Source organism: Hippocampus guttulatus, chromosome 11, assembly GCF_054856545.1.
Source record: "Hippocampus guttulatus isolate MCC_2025c chromosome 11, RoL_Hgut_1.0, whole genome shotgun sequence".
Taxonomy (NCBI): Eukaryota; Metazoa; Chordata; class Actinopteri; order Syngnathiformes; family Syngnathidae; genus Hippocampus; species Hippocampus guttulatus.
In genome coordinates, this window is record NC_141271.1 from 5,552,427 (window position 1) to 5,576,288 (window position 23,862).

General features: G+C 40.4%; 1 protein-coding gene across 2 annotated transcripts; it reads right to left on the reverse strand.

The window, feature by feature from the left end:
* Positions 1-256: 256 nt before the first annotated feature.
* On the reverse strand, positions 257-22,570 carry itgb2 (integrin, beta 2). 2 transcript variants are annotated; one of them, XM_086124046.1, is made up of 16 exons: positions 22,408-22,570; positions 17,445-17,505; positions 16,009-16,106; positions 15,140-15,341; positions 13,858-14,028; positions 13,509-13,747; positions 11,747-11,905; positions 10,308-10,403; positions 10,118-10,207; positions 9,877-10,014; positions 9,296-9,486; positions 7,307-7,539; positions 5,275-5,494; positions 4,972-5,186; positions 1,659-1,825; positions 257-616 (listed from the first exon to the last, which is right to left on the reverse strand). In XM_086124046.1, the coding sequence occupies exons 2-16, from the start codon at positions 17,500-17,502 to the stop codon at positions 551-553; spliced, it is 2,343 nt and encodes a 780-aa protein (XP_085980172.1). In that variant the 5' UTR covers positions 17,503-17,505; positions 22,408-22,570; the 3' UTR covers positions 257-550. The 2 variants fall into 2 exon arrangements, with proteins under 2 accessions (XP_085980172.1, XP_085980171.1); XM_086124045.1 differs by lacking the exons at positions 16,009-16,106; positions 17,445-17,505; positions 22,408-22,570 and adding an exon at positions 15,555-15,979.
* Positions 22,571-23,862: the final 1,292 nt, after the last annotated feature.

Here is a 23,862-nt window from a genome sequence, read left to right on the forward strand (position 1 = left end):
GATTTTGGGTGAATGTAATAAATCTTTGGATTTGTTATAAGTGTCTTTTTTCTTTGTGTATGTTTTTCTGGCAAGAGTTTATTTGCTGTCCATGATGGTGAATGTGAGATTTTTAAAGTGAGTGCAATTTTTAGGGTCAATGATAGCGTGTTTTGTGCAAGTGAAAGATTTTCTGGGTGCATGTTCGAGGTGTGAGAGGGCTCTTACTTCAAAGGATAAGACATATCGAAAACAGATGGAGTCACAAGTACATAGATGATATTCTAAAGGGCTGTATTTAATCTGTAGGAACAGCAGAGACAAGTTAATTTTCTTTTAATTGAAAATACAAAGGACCATGTAAATACGTTATGTTTAGCAGTTAAAAAACTATACATTCAAATGTGTTTTAACACAGCAAATTACCTGGTCAACATGGTAAATAAACAACATACATCATTTTGGAAACTTCACTTTTAAACTCAGTTATTCAGAGATTTAATTTTTTTTTTGTAGGAAGAAAAAACTATCTTTAATTTGATGCAACACGTTCTGAAGCTGTGTCTCATTTTCATTCTCCAGTAAAGGTTGGATTGGTCACAGTAGTGGTGGCATTTTGGAAGAGTGGATTGTCTGCCTGTTAACAAGAGAAGTGACAATGTTAAGCCAGGTGTACAATGAGCGATGGAGCTAACCTTTAAAAAACAGAGCAATCACAAATGAGCTCTACACCAACAGTGCCTTGAAAAAGTATTCATATCGCTTGAACCTTTTCACATGTCACCTTAAAATCACAAACTATAATGAAAAAGAAAAAGATGAAAAATGCGTTGTGCATTTGTATTAAACCCCCCGCGTCAATACTTTGCATTTTGGCATTTCGTCAGGCTGACGATAAGTCCGTTAGTCTGTCACTGTTTCCATCAGTATTTCAAGCCGACCCACGTGGGCCGAGTTCATACCTTCTTGGTAATAGCCAATTGGCATTGGAAAACAAAATTTTTATGTCACACACATGAGCCGCACAAATCGACATTGTGGTCAGCTGCAATTCTTTTAGTGCATTTGTCAACCAGCTTTGTATTCTTTCTCAATGTAGGGTGGTTAGCGTGTCGACCTCACAGCACAGAGGTGCAGGGTTCAATTCCGGCTGCGGCCTCCCTGTGTGGAGTTTGCATGTTCTCCCCGTGCCTGCGTGGGTTTTCTCCGGGTACTCTAGTTTCCTCCCACATTCCAAAACATGCATGGCAGGTTAATGGAACACACTAAATTGTCTCTAGGTGTGATTGTGAGCGCAAATGGTTGTTTGTCTATGTGTGTCCCGCGATTGGCTGGCAACCGGTTCAGGGTGTCCCCCGCCTACTGCCCGACCGCTGTGATAGGCTCCACCACCCCCGCGACCCTTGTGAGGATAAAAGCGGATCAGAAAATATGTGTGTGTGTCTAGGCCCCGGGGAAGACCCAGGACACGGTGGACAGAATCCTGGCTGACCTGGGGAGATCTCGGGATCTGGATGATGTGGTTATGCATTTAAGGCGTGTGTGTGTGTGCGTGTGTGTGTGGAGAATATACCGGACATGCGCTTGTTTGGTGAAAGATGACACTAAAAGCCCATATAGTGTATCTGTCATTTCATAAAACATGCAAATGTGAAGTATAATGTAAAACAAATTCTCACCTCTGCCCATTTAGATTTCTTCTTTTCATTTTCAAACTTCTGGAACTCTTTGAGATCCTTCATGTAGATAAGCAACTTAATCAGCATTAACAACAAGATGCCAATGAGAGCCACAGATGCAATGGAACCACCGATGATCGCCGCGACGCTGGGTGGTTCTGGACATTCTGGAGTGAAACATAAGACAATAGAGTTTGTAAATACAATGTAAGCATCCAATTGTCGAAAGAAAGCAATTTTTTTTGTGGACGGATCATTTGGAATACAGATCAATTATTTTCAAAAGTAATGCACCATCAATACTTGTAGGCACAAGAAGTCAGCATGTATACTGTTCATGCAGCTGCAGTCATTGCTTGGTAGCCAATGACAGTGTTTTGATTAATTCCAAAGCTATTATCCTATTTTGTCAGATTTGATAAATTGTCATTTTCTATTGTGCTTCTTCTCCTCATGAAGGTCAAGGCTGAGCGACCTGGCCCAGCTGACCTTGGGCAAGAGCTATGGAACAGTGGATGGGTCACCTGCCAATTGTAGGACAGAATTTGTTCCCAAAAAAATTGCCCCTCATCACTTGAATGTCGCAAATTGAAAAATATTATTATCTGCGTCCCTGTCAGTCACAGGCAGTTTGAATGGGCATCACTTTTCTGCCAAATCTTCCTTTCGACATTGATGACAAACAACATTCCACACGTGCGCACACACTCACGAACTGCGTCACTCGGTGAGGTATGGGCAAAATGTTGGCTGCTGGCTGCCAGCTGTCACGCGCCTAAATGTAATCGTCGCCGTGTGGGAGTGGGTGTTGTACAGCGGACATCACACACCGCAAGTTAATCGGTGAAGGGGTCGGGGGTGTCATGATTCGGTTTAGGGACCAACAGGTGGCACTGTAGGGCTCCCCCGGCAGCTGCACACCTGTTGGTCATTTGGTAATTACCGTAGTTGTATAAAAGGACTCCTGCCCGAACACTGTGTGGGGTCATTGTTTGCTTTTTGCTACTGTCATGTGTGTTGCTGTTTGCTGCTGTCATGCTCTTTTGTTTGCTGTTCCTTTGCTGCTGTCAGGTTTGTTTCGGTCGTGTTTTGGTCACGGTTCTGTTTTAGCTTCAGTTGTTATTTTTGTTTGCTACTTTGGACTATGATTGTTTTGGGATTTTGTTTTCTCTGTGTTTTATCAATACACTTCTTCAAGTACACCCTGCTCCTCCCTCCTGCCTGCTTTTTGGGGTCCACCACCACCACGCAACGTGACAGGGGGGGCGGCTATCACCTGGTGCGACAGGCACGTAAAATATACGTTCGGGGAAATCAACATATCTTCCCGAAATTCACGACGGCCAGCACACCGCCGGCGGTAGAACACACACACGAATGAAAGGGATATAGTGCTTGCTTATTCAATTGGGGCTTCATTCCATCCCGCTTCAGCATTAAACAGTTTTCTATGGCAGTCACGCTCGTAACTGAGCGCACCTGCTCCACACACTTCTTCTAATTGCCGTTGCCTCTCCCCACCCCTTCGCCCCCCACCACCTTCAGTCTACGTCACACACGGCGAAAACGGTGCACTCCGCTATTCAGATGAAAAGAAAAGCACTCTGTCTCATTATTTGCATCAAATGTCAGTCAAATTAAACACATGCTAATAAGTCCCATAAAGAGCAAATTGTTACCTCTGCATGGCATGGATTTTGGAGCAATATAAAGAAACATCGAGCGATGCTTGTAAAGAAATGTTGATGCAGCTGCTAAGACATTACTAAAAGGTAAACAAATTGACGTATTGACTTCGAATGTTACCTGTAACTTGAAATTTTGGCCTGGGATACCTGTGTGACTTTTACTTCAAAGTGTATAGATTGAAAAGGATTTGCAAATCACTGTCTTCTATTTTTATTTGTGTTTTCCACAACATTCCAACCCCCATTTGAATTGGAGTATGTACATTTTGAGGAGAAAATATGACATGCCAGAAGACAACCATTCCTTAATACCTGGATGAAGAAGTATGAGTACACAAGTGATTGAAGGTACCATATTTTCCGCACTATAAGGCACTTCGGGGTATAAGGCAGCCCTTCATGCCGTTTTCGCGTTATAAGGCACATAGAATAAAAGCTACAATAGGAGCTGCGGTTGTGTTATGCACCCACTAGATGGAGCAATGTCTAAGGGAATACAATACAATGCAGCTTTATTTATCTAAGGCTTTCACAACCGCTGCAGCTGTAACAGAGCGCTTGACAGAACATTTAAAATACTACGTCCAAGAAATCAGAATATTGATCCATAAAGAAGCACATTGGATTATAAGGCGCACTGCCGACTTTTGAGAAAATGTACCGTATTTTCCACATTAAAAGGCGCACTGGATTATGAGGTGCACCTTCAATGAATGGCCTATTTTGTAATTTTTTTCATATATTGGGCGCATCACATAAGACGCAATCTACAATGCATCCATGAGATGGAGCTACGCTCAAGGAAATGCCAACAGAGCGATCAGTTGTCCGTAATATGGAAGAGACTGGACTGTCTCAGAAGTGTTTATTTATTCCTTTGTTGTGTATTCACTCCCCCCCCCCCCCCCCCCCCCCGCCATAGAATTTATTTTGTGATTCCTATGCTTAATTTTCTGTTTTGATGCATTATTTTCAATTTTCGTAATTTCATTGAAGTAATCGTTAAGTTTTTCGGAAGCAGTCTTTGAACACCTCTCAAGTCGAACGGAAGAAGAGAAGGCACGGAGACGGACAAAGACGTACTTGTATTTGTTGAGACTGTGAAAAGCATTAATAAAGTGTGCGTTTTAAAAACCAACACCACAGCTCTACTTTTTTCAGAGCTGCTACAAAAACGTATTTAATAAAGCAGCGACACAGCTCACTAAACCAACAGCAAATTATAACATTGACTCGTTAACGTTGAACTCCCTTGCCGCTGCTCCATTTCCGTGTTCAACTGCATAACCGATCGCAACTCTGAACTCTGCGTTGTCACCATGTCTCCAGCAAGGAGCCATTTTGGGGTTGACATATTACCATAATGACCATACACAAGGCGCATCGGATTTTAAAGTGCGCTGTGAGCTTTTAAGAAAATGGAAGGATTTTAGGTGCGCCTTTTAGTGCGGAAAATATGGTAATGCTTTTCGGGGTGCCTTATAGTGCGGAAAATACAGTAGTTAAAATGCACTAGTTTAAGCAGAAACAAAACTTTTGACTTACAGTTGACCTGAATATTTTACAGCACTGTGTAGGGGTCTACATAAAAGTACTACGCGGAATGTATTTATATGGAATCTTACCTCTCTCTTTCAGAATTTCAGCCATGTAGTTATCCTCTCCAAACAGTTGATCCAGCTTGAATTTGATCCAACAGCCACTCGTGTCCCTTTGCCGGCACAGCGAGTTCGAAAGAGTGAAATGATCTACCATTTTATGCGAAATACTCGCTCCGCAAGCCATACTGCAGTTTTTCTTGAACGGACCAGATTGAAAGCCGAGGCATTCAATACAGTTCCTGAAAATAGATGAAAAGGAAAAGAAAATATGATTAGGGTCCATTGAAGTCATTCGCTTAAAAATTGCTGAATGATTACATGACTTACAGTTTGATTTGGCAGGCATCAGGGCAACCGAGACATGTCTGGCAATGTGGACGTTGGTATCCATTTTTACACTCGCAACGGTTACACTTGCAAATCCCTCTGTCATAGCAAATGGTATTATTCGGGGTACGACACCCTTCCTTTGATACTGTGCATTGACATGCCGAGCCATCAAAGCCCGCGTAGCATTCACATTTGCCGCAGTTGCACTTACCATTTCCTATCAGTTGAAAGGAATAGAAAGAAAAGGGACTCAATTGTACAGTTTGTTGTTTGAAACAGATGTTGTAAAACAAAACTGTCATCTAGTGGTAGGAAGTTAATTGCTGCAATTTATCTGCAATTCCCAAGATCCAAATATGGATTTCCACATTATCCACATTCAAGATCAGATAAGATAACCTTTATTTGTCTCACACTGGGGAAATTTGCAGTCTATGGCAGCAAAATTGGGGGGGGGGGGGGGGGACAAAGTGTTTAATTGCACAAAATAAATGTTTCAGAAGGTTTCAAGGTTCTATCTATCAATTTATTTCCCCAAAACGTAGCCCACCATGTTCATTTATATAATCGAGTTTACTGTTATTGTTTACTGCTAATATTGTGAAATGTTCAGAATTTTTGCATAATTTTCACGATTTGCTCATTTAAAGATTTGAAAACAAATAAGAGAAGTTTAAAAACGCTAAAATGTATGGTGAGCCAGTGAAGAGATGCCAGAGTAGGAGTTATGTGCTCCCTCTTACGAGTACTGTACCCGTCAAGAGGAGAGCAGCAGCAGTTTGGACCCACTGGAGATGCTTTATGGAGGATTGGCTGACTCCAAAGTAAAGTGCATGACAGTCATCAAGCCGGGATGTGACGAAGGCATGAATTACTGTTTCAAAGTGCTCATGAGAAGTGAGAAGTTTTACTTTAGCCAGCTGCCTAAAATGAAAGAAGCTGGATTTAATTTCACTGTCCAGTTTAAGACCCAAGTTCAAGTCTGTTGGCTTAAGATAAGGAGCCAGGGGGCCCAAATCCGCAGGATGGTATGTAAAAGGGCCACTGGGACCACACACCATCAACTTTATTACACAAATTTGTAACATTAAATATCATATTATAATGAAACCTTGCCTTTTTGAACATCATTCTAGGGACTTTGCATATTGTTTCCATTTTATTTTTATTAATCCATGTACAATACGGTGGGATGATTTTGTGTCATTTTCGATGGCATAATTTTATTCACTGGATTTTTACGGTACTCTGTGAAATCTGGCCAAGTATAGTAGTTGAATACAAAACACAAAGTTATATACAGATTATTTGAAGGGAGCCACAACTTATTCTATTGTATGAATGGCAGCACGTGGATTCACAGGTTGGTTGCACTTTTTGCCATCCAAGTGAAGAGCAGTTTTTTTTTTAATGCCTGCCATGAAATGCCCTGGCATCGGCAGAAAAATGGACTAATAATAATAATAATAATTTAAATCATGATACAATAACAATAATATGAATCAATAATAATGTGAAAATACAGTATACTTTCATTTTAACCTAACTATAAAATACATTGTGTGCGTGCCACATTGATTTTAACCGGATAAGTACGGTCAAGATTTGTGTTATTCTTTTCCTTTAGCTCTTTTAAAAATTATGATTATTTAGCGCCGTTGGACCAGTGGTTAGCGCGTTGACCTCACAGTGCAGAGGTTGTGGGTTCAATCCCGGCTCCGGCCTTCCTCTGTGGAGTTTGCATGTTCTCCCCAGGCCTGCGTGGGTTTTCTCCGGGTACTCCGGTTTCCTCCCACATTCCAGAAATATGCATGGCAGGCTGATTGAACACTCTAAATTGTCCCTAGGTGTGAGTGTGTGTGTGCGCGCGGATGGTTGTTTGTCTATGTGTGCCCTGCGATTGGCTGGCAACCCCCGCCTACTGCCCCAAGACAGCTGGGATAGGCTCCAGCACCCCCCGCGACCCTTGTGAGGATAAAGCGTTTCAGAAAATGGATGGATGGATGTTACGTATAAGGAACAAACATACCTCCGCATAATTTATTGTGGAACTTCTCACAGTGTTCATCGTCACATTCACAGAAGTCACCGTAGTAACTGCCTCCACTTGCTGTTGTGTGGCACTGGCATCTGCCACACACGCAATCTCCATGACTCTCACATTCAAGACCGCTTTGGCTCAGACATGATCCTCTCAGTGAGTGTTCATCTTTGTTGCCAATGTCGCATTCACAGAACTGACCGACGGAGCCTTGATTGCAACTTAAAAAGAATGAGAGAAAGTATTAGCAACCCTAAAAAAATTCTAAGATTTGGAAGTTCAATGGGTATACATAACACTCGTGGACAAAAACACATTGCTTTTAGGAGAGTAACTCAATCTTCCACTCAGTTTTCTGACGTGATCAATAAAACAAACAGGTAAAAAACAACTGCAAACAAATGGTTCTCCCTCTGAGTCATTGAAAATGCTCAGTGGCGTATCAAACTCAAGGTAGGCGGGGCAGAGCCAGCCCATCAAGTCAAGGCATCTCCTTGACTTCTTCCAATGTCCACCTTATTCCTGAGGACTCTCATGGAGAAACATTTATGTCCGTGACTACCGGTAAGAAAAAACTCAGTTAAAAATTTTGCTGTTTGTTACAGCGGGTTTAATTTCACTGGGATGTTTATTTGGAAAAAAAAATCCACTCCCCTTTTTAAGCGCCCTAAAGCCTCCCCATTGCATTGAAAAATGTTTTGCACAGCTTGGAAATTTGTTGGCGCTTGTACTCACAATCAGAATCAGGACCAGATTTATGAGCCAAGTGTGTAAAACACACAATGAATTTACCTTCCCATTTACAACCCGTGCAGAGAAACCAACAAGAACAATGACCAACAGAGGGAGAGAGAACGGGAAGCCTTTTCGATATTTAATGCCCTGAGATCTGGACCTCTGCCTTGAGAACTTCTCTGAAACCAGATCCCTTTGAATTTTAATTGAAGATCCCTGATATAAAGGCAACAACGAGTTTGTTTTCATGTCAATATAAGATTGTTACTCTGTATGGATGTAAGTAACTTGGTAAGTAAAGTAAGTAAAAGTAATCAAGGTAAGTAAGTAAATCACTTGGACTTGATCATTTTACAAGTAGTTGGATGCCAAGTTGGACTACTTCATATCACTTGTTGCTGCCCAGGGTGGCCCAAACAGTTATTCGGTTTTAGGGGCAAGTCCTTTTTCCGCACAGGGACAAGTTGCTTTTCTTTTTACTTAATTATAAAATCACTGGCGACACGGGGGTTGGCTGGTTAGTACGTCCGCCTCAAATTACAGTGGTCATAGGTTCAAATCCAGCCCCATTCTTCCTGCGTGGAGCTTGCATGTTGTCGCCATCCCTGCGTGGGTTTTTTCCGGGTACTCAGGTTTCATCCCACATTCCAAAAACATGCACGGTAGGTTAATTGAACACTCGAAATTGCCCGTTAGTGTGATTGTGAGTGTGGATTGTTGCTCGTCTATGTGTGACCTACAATTGCCTGGCAACTACTTCAGGGTGTCCCCTGCCTACTGCCCGAAGACAGCTGAGAGAGGCTCCGGCAAGACTGCAACCCTTATGAGGATAAATCGGCCCAGAGAATGGATGGATGGATAAAAATCACCATTTAAAAACTGCATTTTCTGTTTACTTGGATTATCCTTTTGTTTGATCATCTTAAATGTTGAAGTGGAGAAACTATGCAAAAAAACAAAGAAAGTTTTTGCCCTTTTTGCTCAAATTCTATCGACAAATTTGGAATGGAGTGTAATGAGAGTCATGGTCCTATACACCGCGACACTATCAATTTGGTCACAAGAAAGGCACCAACCACCTCTTTGGCACAGCACCGTTTGTGTACCCAATGAGCCATGTGTGTTTTCTGGTTCTTTGTGTGATGGAATGAATGCATCGGAATGGAAACTGGAGTTTCCTTTCGGGGGGGAATGAATAAATTATAAACTACTGTACATGATGAATAAAAGGATAAAGCTTACCTGCAAATACCACATCTTATTCTTCCTCTGCCTTTGCAATATTGTTGGCTACTTTCGCTTGGATCTTTACACTGACACTCACAGCTCGAAGATAAGCTCACTGTCAACGTATCTTTAATACCAAGTGGTCTGATCGAGAATGTCTTGTTCTCGATGCATGAGTCCGCTGTTACTGTTACATCAAACGAAATCTGTGGGGAAATATTAAGAGTCATTCTGAGAAAGTGTGTGTGTGTATGTACTGTATGTATATGGATGTGTGTGCGTGTGTGTGTGTATTTTTCCCATGTTTTCTGTGTGGAATATTTAATCTAAGTCAGTCACAGGATTTGGTGTCATTCACTTGAGACAAGGAAACAAAATAATTTCATTGCATTGTGAACACTGTTTTTTGCGTTGCTTTTTTTTTTTTTGCCCTGCTTTCTAGTCTTCCAGAGAGTTTAAGCTTTTGTTATTGATAAAATATTACATGGCTTACCACCTTCCTGCTGATTGGCTTACGATATGTTCACTACCATAATTTTCTATTTTTTTCAATTGATTTAATATAATCAAGCTTTCGAACACCACGAGGGACTGACCTTCTGTCCCACACGTACATCGTCACAAACTCCTTTGTTATCCCCTTCTTCTTTTGGATTATTACAACGTGGAGTGTAGACAACTCTTACATTTTCAGGGAGCGTATCATGGGTTAGGGTCACTTTGGAGGACAATCTCTGGAAATGCAATCGAGAGATTATGCAAGTTTTAAATGCAGAAAAAATAAACAACAAGAATTTGTTTCTCTTCAGGAAAAAGGGGAAAAAAATCACAACTTACATTGTATGCATTTTCAATCAGTTGAACAACATTTCCAGAATCTTGGGAAAGAACTCCCACCTCAGATTTTGGAATCATTTTGGAGAGTTGCTACAATAAAATGGAATATATGATTCAAATTCATTCAACACCTCATCACACTATAATGCTGAATTGATATACATATTGATGAGTATGTCGATTATTTTACCTTGTACATTTTTTCCACATTTTTTGTCACAGCAAATATGGGTTGAATATGTTCTTTTTCCAACTGCATCGCTACTTGTCCAACGGAGGGATAGTCCTTCACATTGATATGATGAAACATTTACAGTGGTCACTCATGAGTTACTGCATTGTGTTTATCATATAATTACAATTGACCATACTGTATTGCTATCGTATACTGCATACAAATTAAAGGGCAGCCGCGTGGCACGTTGTTGGAAGTACTGTTGACTTTTTTGTGTGACGGTTTTTCATGTGCTTGTGTTTGTTTCCCCAGGTATCATGCCTTTCTCCTGCAAACATGTCGCCTACAGACTCACAATCAGCTCGCAACAAACACAGCCATCCCACATTAAATGCAACACACACCACATTAACCCTTTCAGGGACATCGGTTACTACAGTGGACAGCTTATCTTGTTACATTATCAGGTTACAGGGTGCATAAAAGGGTTAAACTCTCCATTATATTATATTGTAATTATAATACAAGATTGCAATCCGCTCTAAAACAGAGGCCCCCAACCCCTGGGCCGCGGACCGGTACCGGTTCGTGAGTCGTTGGTTACTATGCCACACAGAAAGAATAAATCATTTACATGACTTCAGTTTTATTTATTTCACAATCTGAAAGATGTTTTATTTTGAAAAATTATCGGATTCTCTGTTACATCAGTATGTCACTCTTGACGCAGGTCTAGGCGCGCTTCTCGGTCACGTGATAGGTTACCGCTAAAATGAAACCCAGGAGCTCGCAAAATGAGTAAAAAACAAACGTTATGGGAAAATTTCTTTAGGAAGGGGAAAAAGTCCAGCCAGGAGACAGAAGAGGAGCCTACGACTTCCAAGAAAAACAAGACTACATTTAATCGAGTCCTACTTAAAATACAGATTTATCTCAACGGGAGATTCCCACGCACCAAGCCCACTCTGTATATGTGGCGATGGCGAGTCGTATTTTTCATGCACTTTGTATTTGGGGTGTATCTTATTTTAAAGGCACGTTTAAACATTACCATAGCGACCAGGGGGTGTTGCGGCCAAATAGGACGTTCCTTGACTCGTGTTTATTATTGTTTGGAAAATACCTCAATATCATTCAGGTGATATCATATTATTGTGTTGTATTTATCCGCCACACCTTAAAGGCCGGTCTCTGAAAATATTGCCTGACATTAAACCGGTGTGTGGGGCAAAAAAGTTTGCTGCTCTAAAACACATTTCGCCAGTTTAATATCAGCATTTGTAAGAGCACATTTCATCAGATAGGAATAACATACCTCCTTGTTGTTCAATCACTTTCAACAAATTGATGGATATTATATACTCAATGTATAAACTTACTTGGTGCACAACACTAAGTAGCTGTGACAAAGACCCTGCTGGTGAATGCCCATAAGCACGTGTGCCCACACGTACCATTTCATTGGTCTTGGTGTAAAGGCTGTTTTCCATGTGGCACTGTTCATCATTTGGTTCCAGGATACCAGCCAGTTTTCCATCTCCGGCCATGTGGAATCCATCATCAGTTGCCAACACGAGCAGTCGAGTGCTACTGTTCCTCCAACCTATCTTGTCCTAACAACAACATGTGTCATTCCAAAAGACTTTTCAAAATCAATCACAAGATTACATTTAAATACCACTTTCAGTTTGCCTCTCTGTCTTCTTCAAATATGTTTTTCAACTAAATGTACAGAATAATATAATTCGACAAGCGACATCCCATGATCTCCTCCTCTTCAGTTCACTGTCAGGTTGCACTTTGGTAACCGTCGTCGTACCAGCTAACAGTGCTGATCGCGACTATAAACAGGAGCCATGGTTTCAAGCTAGTATAAATTGTTGCATCAGTGCCAGGGCTCCAGATTGCCACAAAAAAAATTGGGATTTTTTTTTTAGTAGGGATGGGGCGCGAGTGATGTCATCCTGGGACGTTCAGGGTGAGCTCGTTGAATTAGAGTCATTGTCGAGTCCACCGACACACCTTCCCATGAGGAAGCAAAGTCTGGGGTATCTGAACTGGGTTCACATTGAATTCACCAAGGGAGCCAGGTCCCTGGGGGTGGATGAGATCTGTCCAGAGTTCCGAAAGGCTCTGTCTGGATATTGTGTCGCTTTACTGGGTGATATTTGTGACAGTACCTCTCAAGAAGAGGCACAGGGGATCACACTAACTAGCCTCCTTTGTAAGGTCTATTCATAAATGTGAATCCAGGACTCCAGGAAAAGTACAGGTAGTGTAGTTTTCATCCTGGCAGTGGAATAGTGGACCAGCCCGACACCATTGGCAGGGTTCTTGGGGCTGCGTGGGAATTTGCCCAACGAGCCAGTATGTGCTTTGTGGGCTTGGAGAAGAATGTCAACCATGTCCCCAGAGGATTTGCTCCGGAAGTGCAGATGCCCTAGTATGGGCTGTACTACCGGTGTTCGAGTTTATTCCGCATTGCCAACAGTCAATCGGATTAACCCTTTCATGGACAGCGGTTACTACAGTGGACAGCTTATCATGTTATCAGATTACAGGGTGCATGAAAGGGTTAAATTCCAGTGAAGGTTCTCCGCCGGTTGGCCTGGTGGACCAGGCGCATCAACCTCACAGTGCAGAGGTCGTGGGTTCGGTCCCGGCTCCAGCCTTCCTGTGTGGAGTTTGCATGTTCTTCCCGTGCCTGTGTGGGTTTTCTCTGGGTACTCCGGTTTCCTCCCACATTCCCAAAACACGTGTTGCAGGCTGACTGAACACTCAAAATTGCCCCTAGGTGTCAATGTGAGCGCAGATGGTTGTTCGTCCCTATCTGCCCTGCGATTGGATGGCAACCGGTTCAGGGTGTCCCCCGCCTACTGCCCAAAGACAGCTGGGATAGGCTCCAGCATCCCCGTGACGCTTGTGAGTATAAAGCGTTTCAGAAAAATGGATGGGTGGATGGATGGATGGATGGATGGTTCTCCACCATATCCTTTATAGACTGAATTTATAAGCGCAGCCAGGGCAGTGAGGGTGTCTGTTTTGGCGGCCTTACAATTACTTCTCTGCTTTTTGCAGATGATCTGGTCCTGTCGGCTTCATCAAGATGCAATCGATAGCGGGAGGTTGGTTGATCAAAAAGTAGATCTTCGATCAAAAAAGGTTGGGCACCCTTGCCGTATATGCTGTAGTTCATATTAATGCTTGATTCCTTACCCCACAAACAGCAGCTTGCATCATGGCATCAAGGCTCCCTTCTGGAGAATCCAAATTCCCAGAAATCAACTGCTCTTTTACTTTAGTTTTGAACTGTTCAATCCTTGATGTCATACTAAGCACATGCCGGTAGCCAAAGGTAGCTTGACACTGGTAATTCTCATCGCATGGCTTCTGTAATTTCTTCTTGTTGGTGTTGGTGTATGGAAGGACGGTCTTATCAACAAAGGCACCGAACCCTAAAGTTATAGAAATGACATTAGTCCCATATTTATCGTGTTTTTTTTTCTTCTTGCAATACGATCAGCTAACAAGATCACGAAAGGTGTAATAGTGGATGTAACATTACCAATTTGGGCATGTGCTGTAATTTTCCTTAGCGCTGCAAAGAGATCTTGCCCAAGGTCTTTGACATTCTCTAAGTCATCTCTCATGGAGAAAGACAAATCCATCAGGTAGTAGAGATCCACCGGATAGCCTTGAACTCTCTTAAATGAAACACTGAATGTGGTTGGAAGCCCTGTGCAGAAGCAGGGGGTGGGGGGGTGGGGATGGGGGGAACAAAAATAAGCACTTAATTCTCATGCACACCAGTCATACGCTGCAGTGCGCAGACAATCACATCATCCACACAATTATGCTTTTGGTTACTCTTTCAGTCACATATTTTACATTAACGCCCTCAGGGACAGTGGTTATGACAGTGGACAGCTTATCATGTTATCAGGTTACAGGGTGCATGAAAGGGTTAAAATGCTTTGTACTGTACTTCTGTTTCGTTTTGTTTTTTGGTCTAAATTACCCCTCAGTATAATAAAATATTATGGGTATCATAACTTTGCCAAGAAAGTAAAATGTACAAGTCGTTGTGCTGTTTGGAAGCCCTGGAAAGTTGGTTCCAGCGGCGTCTGGTGAGCTCTCACTGACACATATAGGCTGGAATGACCTAAATTCCCCCCAAAACCTCACATTATTATTATTATTATTATTATTACTAATTAGTAGTCATAGTTGTAGTATTTAACTTTCTCTATTGGGTACCTTTATTTGCAGGGTTCTTATTTCTTGTGCTTTTGATACTCTAGTTTTGTTTTATTTGGTGATGATTGTTTTGATGTTGCCTCTGTTGTTGGACAATGTAAAGTTGATGCTTATTTTGTATCTACATATCTTAACCTGGCGATATGACTGATACTTGCAACGTGTGCTGGAATTGTGCATTTTTCTAAATTTTAATACAATGTTCATCATAAAAACTTAATGGAAAAATAAAATTCAATTTAAAAAATCCAATAGAGCATCCCTGGTTCTGCATTTCAATGCAGCATTAGGTGGAGTCCCTGTGATCCATGCGCAGAAGCAACTTTGGGACTGGAACGGATTCATTTTATTTCCATTCCTTTAAATGGGAACAACTGCTTTGGTTCACAAACATTTGGATTTCCAAACAGTCTCATAGCAAATTCATTGTGAGCCAAGGTTCCACTGTATTAGAATGTCATTAACAATGTGACGATTCAATTGTTGTTTCAGAATGTTAAGAATTACAGTAATTATTTTGGAGAGTAAAAAAACAAACAAACAAACACACCACAGACTTTTAATGTGATCAAATCAGAACTCAAACTCACCAGGTCGCAATCTCAGGCTTATCTTCTGTGGGCTTAGCTGGATAGGCTCTTCCATATTGAATGATGTTGACAAAAATTCATTCCTTTCTATTTGTTGACTGCTCACGGGGTTGATAATTTCTTCTTCTTTGCAGCCTCTTTCCACCAATTTAGCTATCGTTTCACAGCGTGCTGACTCCTGCTCACCTGATTTGGTGAAATTCTTGACAGATGACATGAGAATTGGATCAGATTAATTTTTAACTTTACATTTTTTACACCTGCGTTTGGGGCACCACACACAAAGAGCACCATTATCAATGCTTTGAACCCATTTAATAAGACAAGATGAATATTACTATAATTGAGATAAAATTACGATACTGTGAATGATATGGGCGGCTTGGTGTTCAAGTGGTTAGCTCGTCGGCCTCACAGTGCAGAATTGCAGGGTTCGATTCCGGCTCCAGCCTTCCTGGGGTGGAGTTTGCATTCTCCCCGTGCATGTGTGGGTTTTCTCCGGGTACTCCGGTTTCCTCCCACATTCCCAACACATGGGTCGCTGGTTAATGGAACATTCTAAATTGTCCCAAGGTGTGAGTGTGAGCGCAGATGGTTGTTCGTCTATGTGAGCCCTGCGATTGACTGGCAACCAGTTCAGGGTGTACATAACCTGCTCCAGCATCCCAACATCAACTATGTACAATGTTTTTTTCATAAAAATGAAGTTACACTGGAGACTTGAGAAACAAGGCTAGTTGAGTGATCGGTGGTGAAAAAGAATCTGTTTTTGTTTGTTTTAATTGGAAGAAAACATTGATCATAAATTCAAGTCACCTATAAAATCAAATGATCAAATAGTAAAATCACAGATTGGTCTTAAAACATACCAGTTGTTGACACCAAGCGCAGTATGGCCCAGATCTGACACAGTCATTGCAGGAATTTACGATGGACTTATAGCAAACTTCTTCATTTTGACACCATCCTATGAATAAAAAGACATACAAAAACACATACTGTAAATTAAAACTAAATACAGTAACTGTAAATCTGAGGGGTTTGTTCAATTCTCCTGGCATCAACACCATGAGCAGTACAGCATGTTTTTCTTTAACCTGTGAAAAAGAAGGATTGTCAAATGCTTTCACAAGAGGGAAGTGGCGGAAGATTTCCAATGTGACGATTTTTCAAAACACGAAAATACTATCTTTGTTGTCCTGGTATGCTTACCCTCCTCGGAAGGAACACTTCAACAAACTTCTGAATCATAAGGCCACTACTGACGAAGCGTTCTCAACATGTGAAGACTCTCTTGCTTGGCTACTATAGCTCAAAGAATTCCGATCTGCAATCGGGCCGTGAAATACAACAAAGCAGCTGACCCTGACGGAATCCCAGCAGCAATCTTCAACCTGGGAAGCGGCTTGATCCAACACCATCTTTACGAACTCTGATCGTCAACATTTACAAAGTACCAAACTAGGGTTGATCGATCAGAATTTGGGAACCATCGGGGAATATCCTGAATAGCAAGATATGAGCTTAAAATCTTAAACAACTCTTTCATGTCACATTCATTCTGTCATACAGTATTTAACCCTTTCACGCACCCTGTAACCTGATAACATGATAAGCTGTCCACTGTAGTAACCGCTGTCCCTGGAAGGGTTCAACTCAGCTTACTCAGTGAGACGTCATTACGTGAGTTATCTTCCATGTCTTCCGTATCTCTCTCTGCAGTTATTTTGGATTTTTACAGATACTGTAAAGACTTTTACTTTTCAACTTCAGCGTCACGTCTGCTTCTGGGTTAAAATACTGCTTCACGCATGACACATGGCCCTATGTCAGAGCTGCCAAACACTCGTCCTCATGATTCTTGCATATTTTAGAACAGTCCATCTTCCTTTGTCCCTCTCAGGTGTGTTAGAAGAGAGAAACATCTAAAACGTGGGATAATAGATGTTGAGTATCAGCGTGGGGCAGCCCTGGCCTAAATTACAAATTAAACGAATAACATGAAAACAAATCACATCCGTAAAAAAATAAATCAATAAATTCGGCAGGTGTGGTGAAATGGTGGAGGAAGGAGGAAACAAACAACTGTAGAAAACAGGTCACTGCATGAGATTTTTAAAAAAAGTAATTAATTTACCGTAATTTTAATTTAAAAAGAGAAAAACTTCCATGAAGTGACTGCAGTTCACATACTTGGAACAAAATGTCCTCATTAGGCCAGTTTCACTTACGAATGACTCACATCCTGTAAATAGCAATACGGGAGCTGCATTGACATTTTTGAAAACAAGTGGTTTTAACTTACCATTTGGAGCCACTGACAGGAAGATGGACAGGAGGACAAAAGGCAAATGATGAGTCATGTCCTGACAAAAACATTTTAAAAAAAAGATTACTGCCTGAACAAATAAACTGCATATAGCTATGAATGTGAGTGAGAATGTTATTTTTATTTTTTTTGGCTAGACCAGGGGTAGGCAACCCAAAATGTTGAAATGGGGCATATAGGACAAAAAAACAAAAAACAAATATGGCTGGAGCCGCAAAAAATAAATAAAAACCTTCTATAAAACTTACAATGAAGGAAACACATGCTGTATGTATGTAGGAGACTGCACTGTCTCAGAATTGTTTATGTTATTCATTCCTTTGTTGTGTATTCACAAACGCCCCCATAGAATTTATTTTGTGATTTCCTCGCTTGATTTTTTTGTTTTGGTGCATTATTTTCGCTTTTCTTAGTGTCAGTGAAGTGATCATGAATTTCCGTTTTTCAGAGGCTGTCTTTGAACGCCTCTCGAGTCGAACGAGAAGAGAGAAGGCACGGAGTCAGACGTCTCTGTGTTTGTCGAGACTGTTAAAAACATAAATAAAGTGTACGTTTAAAAAAACCGAACAACACAACTCTCCTTTTTCGGAGCTGCAACATGTATCTATATCTATTTGAGCTATATTAGCCCACTATCAAAATCTTTTTCCATTTTCAAACATTTTTACAAAGCTCAAGGGAGCCACTAGATGTCGATAAAGAGCCGCATGCGGCTCTGGAGCCGCGTGTTGCCGACCCCCGGTCTAGACAGTACTTATAAGCTTTCACGAGAGACATTAAGTTTGAAAGTGACAATGAAGTCAAAAGTTTTGCGAGTGACTGGTTGAGACATCAGTCCAAAGATTTTGACGCTGACGGAATACGGAGGTTTGTGCACAGATGGGAAAAGTGTGTGGTAGTGCTGGGAGACTACGAATTTAAAAAAAAAGTAAGCTTCGATTTGTATTAGAAGTTCTTATACTGAAAAATTCAACTTATTTATTTAATGACCCTTGTACAAAAGGAGATTTGAAGAACTCTAAGTCTCCAAACACACAGGATGGTGTAGTTGGGTCTCATTATGTTATGTTAGTTTATCTCGAGAGTTTGCATATGTGTCTCTGTGTCTGCGTGTGTGCCACGTTAGCCTAACACTTATATCTATTTTAACATCTCTTTTAAAAAAAAAAGAGGAAATGGGTGTCACACAAGCAGTGAACTTGTGCTCTTCTTCCTCGTCTGACAGCTCAGAGGAAGCTAATGCTGTGACTGACTCCTCTAATATGAGTCTTGAAGCTTTGTGGGGGTTTTTTATTCGAAATTACTTCAGAAAATGTCTTTGTTGTTTCTTGTGTTTGTTAGTACAGAAGTGTTCACCTTAACATAGTTTGCATAATTGTCCAAAATGATATTTTGTGCACTGCAACGGCTTTCATGCAAATTGTCAGTTACATCATCAACCTGAATTATGTCTAATTACGCAGACTATTATCCAGGCTTTCGGTTGTATTTGTCTGTTGAGTGTGAAACTCGCAAAGAAAACAAGAATAAAGTTTTAATTAAATTGCTTAGTATATAAGAGTGAAAGTCATTCAACTGAAAATTATTCTTTATCAATTGCCTGCTTACTATATTCAAATATTATGTTTATGACTACACTTTTTGTTTAATTCAGCCAACTTCCTCATGGAAAACAAGAAGCTTGTGCTCATTTTTGCATTACGGTTAATGCGATTTGGATACATTATAATTGCAAGAATCAGGAAGATATTTTGCAGACTTTTACTGTGCAGCTCACAATGATATAGGAGGCTGCCAAACAGGAAGTATGACACAACCAAAACAGTGATGAGAATGGCACGCCTGCTATGCAAGTTTACGTGCATTTTAGGCAGAAAAAAAGAGCAGCGCTGGTCTCAGTACATCGACCACGCACCAGCCATAAAACACAAATAGAATCATAAAAATGATATTTTCTTTTGTAAATATTGTCATTTTACATTAGGGCTGCCAAGTTCACAGCTATTGCCCCCACCCCCTCCTGTCATGTTCCGCGCTGCCTTGTGGTTTTGTTTTGTTTTGTTTTTCCCGAGAACCAGCTGGAGAGTTGGGCGTGACCATTCGGCGGTGCACCTGCCTCTCGTCGTGCAATCGAGCGCCTGTGTATCGAAGGACTGCCACGATGACATCGAGCCTGCTTGTCGGATTGTCGCTCCTGCTCGCTATTATTGTCGAAGTGCCGTTTTCTAGACTCCTTCCTCTTGTTCGTAGTCGTTTACTCGTCATAGTTTTGGGTTTTTTGTACGTGTTTATCCTGTCGCTGTATCGCGTCTCTTTTGGTTTTCTTGCTCGTGTAATTGAACTTTTTTCATTCCGTCTAGGGTTTGTAGTTTTACCTTGCTTTTTGTTCCGCGATTAGCTTTTCCCGGTTTTTGCCGCGAGTGATTTTTACGTTTTCGGTATCTCGCTTTTCTATAATTTTTTTTCGCGTGATTTACCTAAATCTGCGTTTGTGGGATTCCACTTCCGACTGGTCCGTGTTCGAACCGCATCACCCTCACGTGCACTTGTTTATCTTTTTCGTTCTATTGTGCGTTTAAATCCGTGTTTTCTGGTTGATATTCTGAATAAAACTGAGTGTCTTTCTGTAATGTTGTTTTGAATTGGTATCAATGAGCAATGAAACAACAGTTCATCCACACTTTAATGTGAATTTGCTGCGGGCACTGTAGACCAAAACTGAACCGCAGACCAGAATTTTGGACAGCCTTGTATTCAGAAAAGTTTGCTGAACAAATTAGCTTAACTGACAAACGCAGGCGTCATTTACTTTTGTTTCATCATAATATTCACCAAGCGAGCATATGTCTGTATAAACGGATCAGAGTCCATCATTATCTGGGTGATAAATTGATTAATCGGCTGAAACAAAAATAAAATTATTTTTTAAAGTCCTCGATAAATAAAGTTGAGTTGTATTTCACAGTTTATTTTGTATTGTATTCTGAGTATGTGAATTATATAAATCATGCTTATTTGATATCATCTATTTATTAATTTGCCATTTATTCCATGCAAAATTTGGTACAAAATCTTTTACATCGCTAATTCAGTGAAATTGGTGTCAATGTCTACAGATTCTATGAGAAAGCCATTCCTGATTCAAGTGAATCGACAAGATCATGTCGATAGCAGAAACGAAGAACATGCCTTATGTGGGATGTTCATGACAATGTAGATTTTCTCCAATGCTGAAGTGTAAAAATTAAGGGTTAATTTAAGTTTAATGGTTAGGTCAACAAATTGCAGTTCCAGTACAAGCAACGTACTGCGCTTTTATTCACAAAGCGTAGTATTTACCGTGCTATTCCAGTGCCGTTTTATAATTATGTGATTGTAATGTTATCGAACCCAGTTATTTTCTTGGGAGTTGTATAGATTTGCATTTAAATAGCATTTGAAGACCTCTTTGAGAACCATTTCGTTAAAAGTTGGATTGTCCCCAAATTAATTGCTCTCAATTGCTTCGTACATATTTCCCTAGAATGCCCCCCCCCTCCAAAATATTGAGAAAATAATAATTTCACGAAACAGAGTTGTTCCTTTTGTTTCTGAGTATACACACTTATTTTTTTCCAATTAGTTGACAGTTAACGTCATCTTTAAAATAAAAGCTTGGTTTCCATTTTTCACATTTCTAAAAAGTTTGTAGGATCTTTGTGTTGTTCTGTCAGTTTTTGCAATCACACGCTCCAATATTTTTCAAACTAAAATATTGTACTTTTCAAATACTCCCACCGACAGTGTACAGCAGTGGTGTCAAGCATACGGCCCGCGGGCCGGAACCGGCCCGCAAGGAGGTTTGATCAGGCCCGCAGGATCATTTAAAAGTGAAAAAATGCATAAAAGACACGGAATGAATATTTTTAATGATGTGCAATTCATGTAATATCCGCTAGGGGGACACACTGTTTTGATCAGAGAAAAAGACAACCTTGTTTTGATCAGAGAAGAAGACAATACCAGCCTCAGTCTGTCACTGAGACAGACCCAACACAGCAGACGCTATCAAGGATATGTGAATACTTTATTCTTTACACATATTATAGCACTCTCCTTAGTTTGTAAGGTGTAGGCAGGGATTACATTTAGAATTTATATGCTCGTGTAAATGGTTTTAAAAATTCCTTTCTTTATAAATCTTGTTTAATCTTAAAAGTGCATTACTATATTTTTCAATAGCAATTACTTGTTAAGGTTTGGTGCCTTTGTACAGTCAATGGGATCAGCTGCAATGCATATATGTGAATGATAAAAGTAAATTGCATATTTGTCTAAGGAAATCTAAGGTCCTTCATGTAATGTTTTGTAAAAAATATATTCATTAAATTTCAACATTTTCCTAGTATTCTTGTGCTTCTTTAGACCAAAACAAAGGATATACATATTATTTTGGTTATTTACAGCAGAGTATGGTGTCATTTTTAATGGTCCGGCCCACTTGACATCTACCGAGGCTATATGCGGCCCACAATGTGAAATGAGTTTGACACCCCTGGTGTACAGGAATTCCTATACAGTACATACTGTTACTGTACTTGGAATAACTACGCAGCTGTGTTGTCCTGTTACTTGGCTACGTTTTAATTCACACATCAGAAGCTGTGAACAATGCAGCTATCTTGCCAACCTTTTTTTTTTCTTCATTGGCCTTAATCCTCTTCTGTAATATTCACACTCCATTACGATAACAATCGTTATAGTATGGTCCTGTTCTATGTTTTTATTCAAACAGAATGAATAGAAATCTTATTGCTCTGCATTTATTCCAGTCGACATCCTAATGCTTTTGGATTTGTTAGTCAGGCATATGTGACTTAAATAATACTCAAATGATGAAGAAAAATTTTAAGCACCAAGAATCAATAAGAATTTATGAGAAAAACAAATTCACACTTACAAGAATGAGGAAGATGCTTGCTGCCTCAGGCTCACCGTTATGGCGAAGACTGCCTGACAGGAAGTATGAGTCAACCACTGGGTTGAAGAGAATACAGCAACTTCTCTGCCCCTGCAGAGCTGCACCTTAGCAGCTGTGTGGATAGACAGACAGTCTCAGATAGCTAACTTGCATTGATATTGAGTTTTGTTGAGGATTCCTGTTGATCTTTTGAAACACCCCTCCCCACCCCGCCCCTTTTATTTATTTCCACATATTTGTCTATTTGAGTTTAAAGACTAAAATAATGAACAGAAAATGAACATTGCAAAAAGATTTATTTACTTAACCGTTACTTAACCAGATATAAGCTTGTTCAGGTATAAAATATATTTTTCAAAAGTATCCTCACTCAGAGGCAGCAGAAAATGACCAAAAAAAATAGTATCATGTTGATCTGTGTTTTTCGCACAATAAAAATAGAAAGTTCATCCTTTTTTCTCGGATGAATTTTTACACAATAGAAAAATAAAAATGTTCCTCACATAAAGAAATGAGCAGCAGAACCAACCACTGCACATAATACGGTGACGAAACTGACGAATCTCCGAATGAATCATATGTGGAGTGCTGAGTCCCTCTGCTGGACGAATTAAGCACTACATCAGAAAACAGCTGCCATGGGCTTCTTTTTGCACAAAGTATTGCAATCTCCCAATGTGTTCTTTGTCGGTGGAAAACAGGATTCGACAGGGTCCCGAATCCGCCACAACGGAGTACATATTTCTTATGATAGGTATGTCTTTACTGACCTGAACTGAGGCCAGCGAGTTCTGGACTTCTTTGGAATTTGTTCTAGGTTCTTTTACAACCTCCTGGATGAGTCGTCATTGTACTCTTGGGAGTAATTTAAGATGGTCGAACACTCCTGTGAATATTTATCACTATTGCATACCTGTCAACTCATACGGTTTAGCCATAGTTCATACGGATTTTGTGGTGAATCTTACGTATATGTCCGTATCGCACAAATCATACGGATTCTAAAAATTTCCGTTATCCCCCCCCCCTAACAGGTAGTTCTGTTTGCTTTTGGAGTTGGTGAAAAAAGTAACGCAGGAATACAACTCTGAACACAGTAATGCCACTAAGTAGAATGATGATTAGAAATTAACCAGACATAGTATTATGGAGATCTACAATAAATATTGAAAATTTCGTGGGGGGTTTTTCTGTTGCTTTGGTATGTTATAAGGATTTTTTGCTCTTTATAAGGATTTTTTATGTAGTTTATACAGGTTGGCGCTCCGAAAAATTGACAGGTATGCTATTGCCAGTTTTCTCCATTTGTGGAAACTTGACTTTGTTTGACAGATTCTAGTTATGTGATTTCTTGATTCAACAAATGTGGTGCTAGAGTGTTGCCTATGAAATTGAACTCAGCTTTCCTAAAACTGTCGTTACTCAGTTTACTTT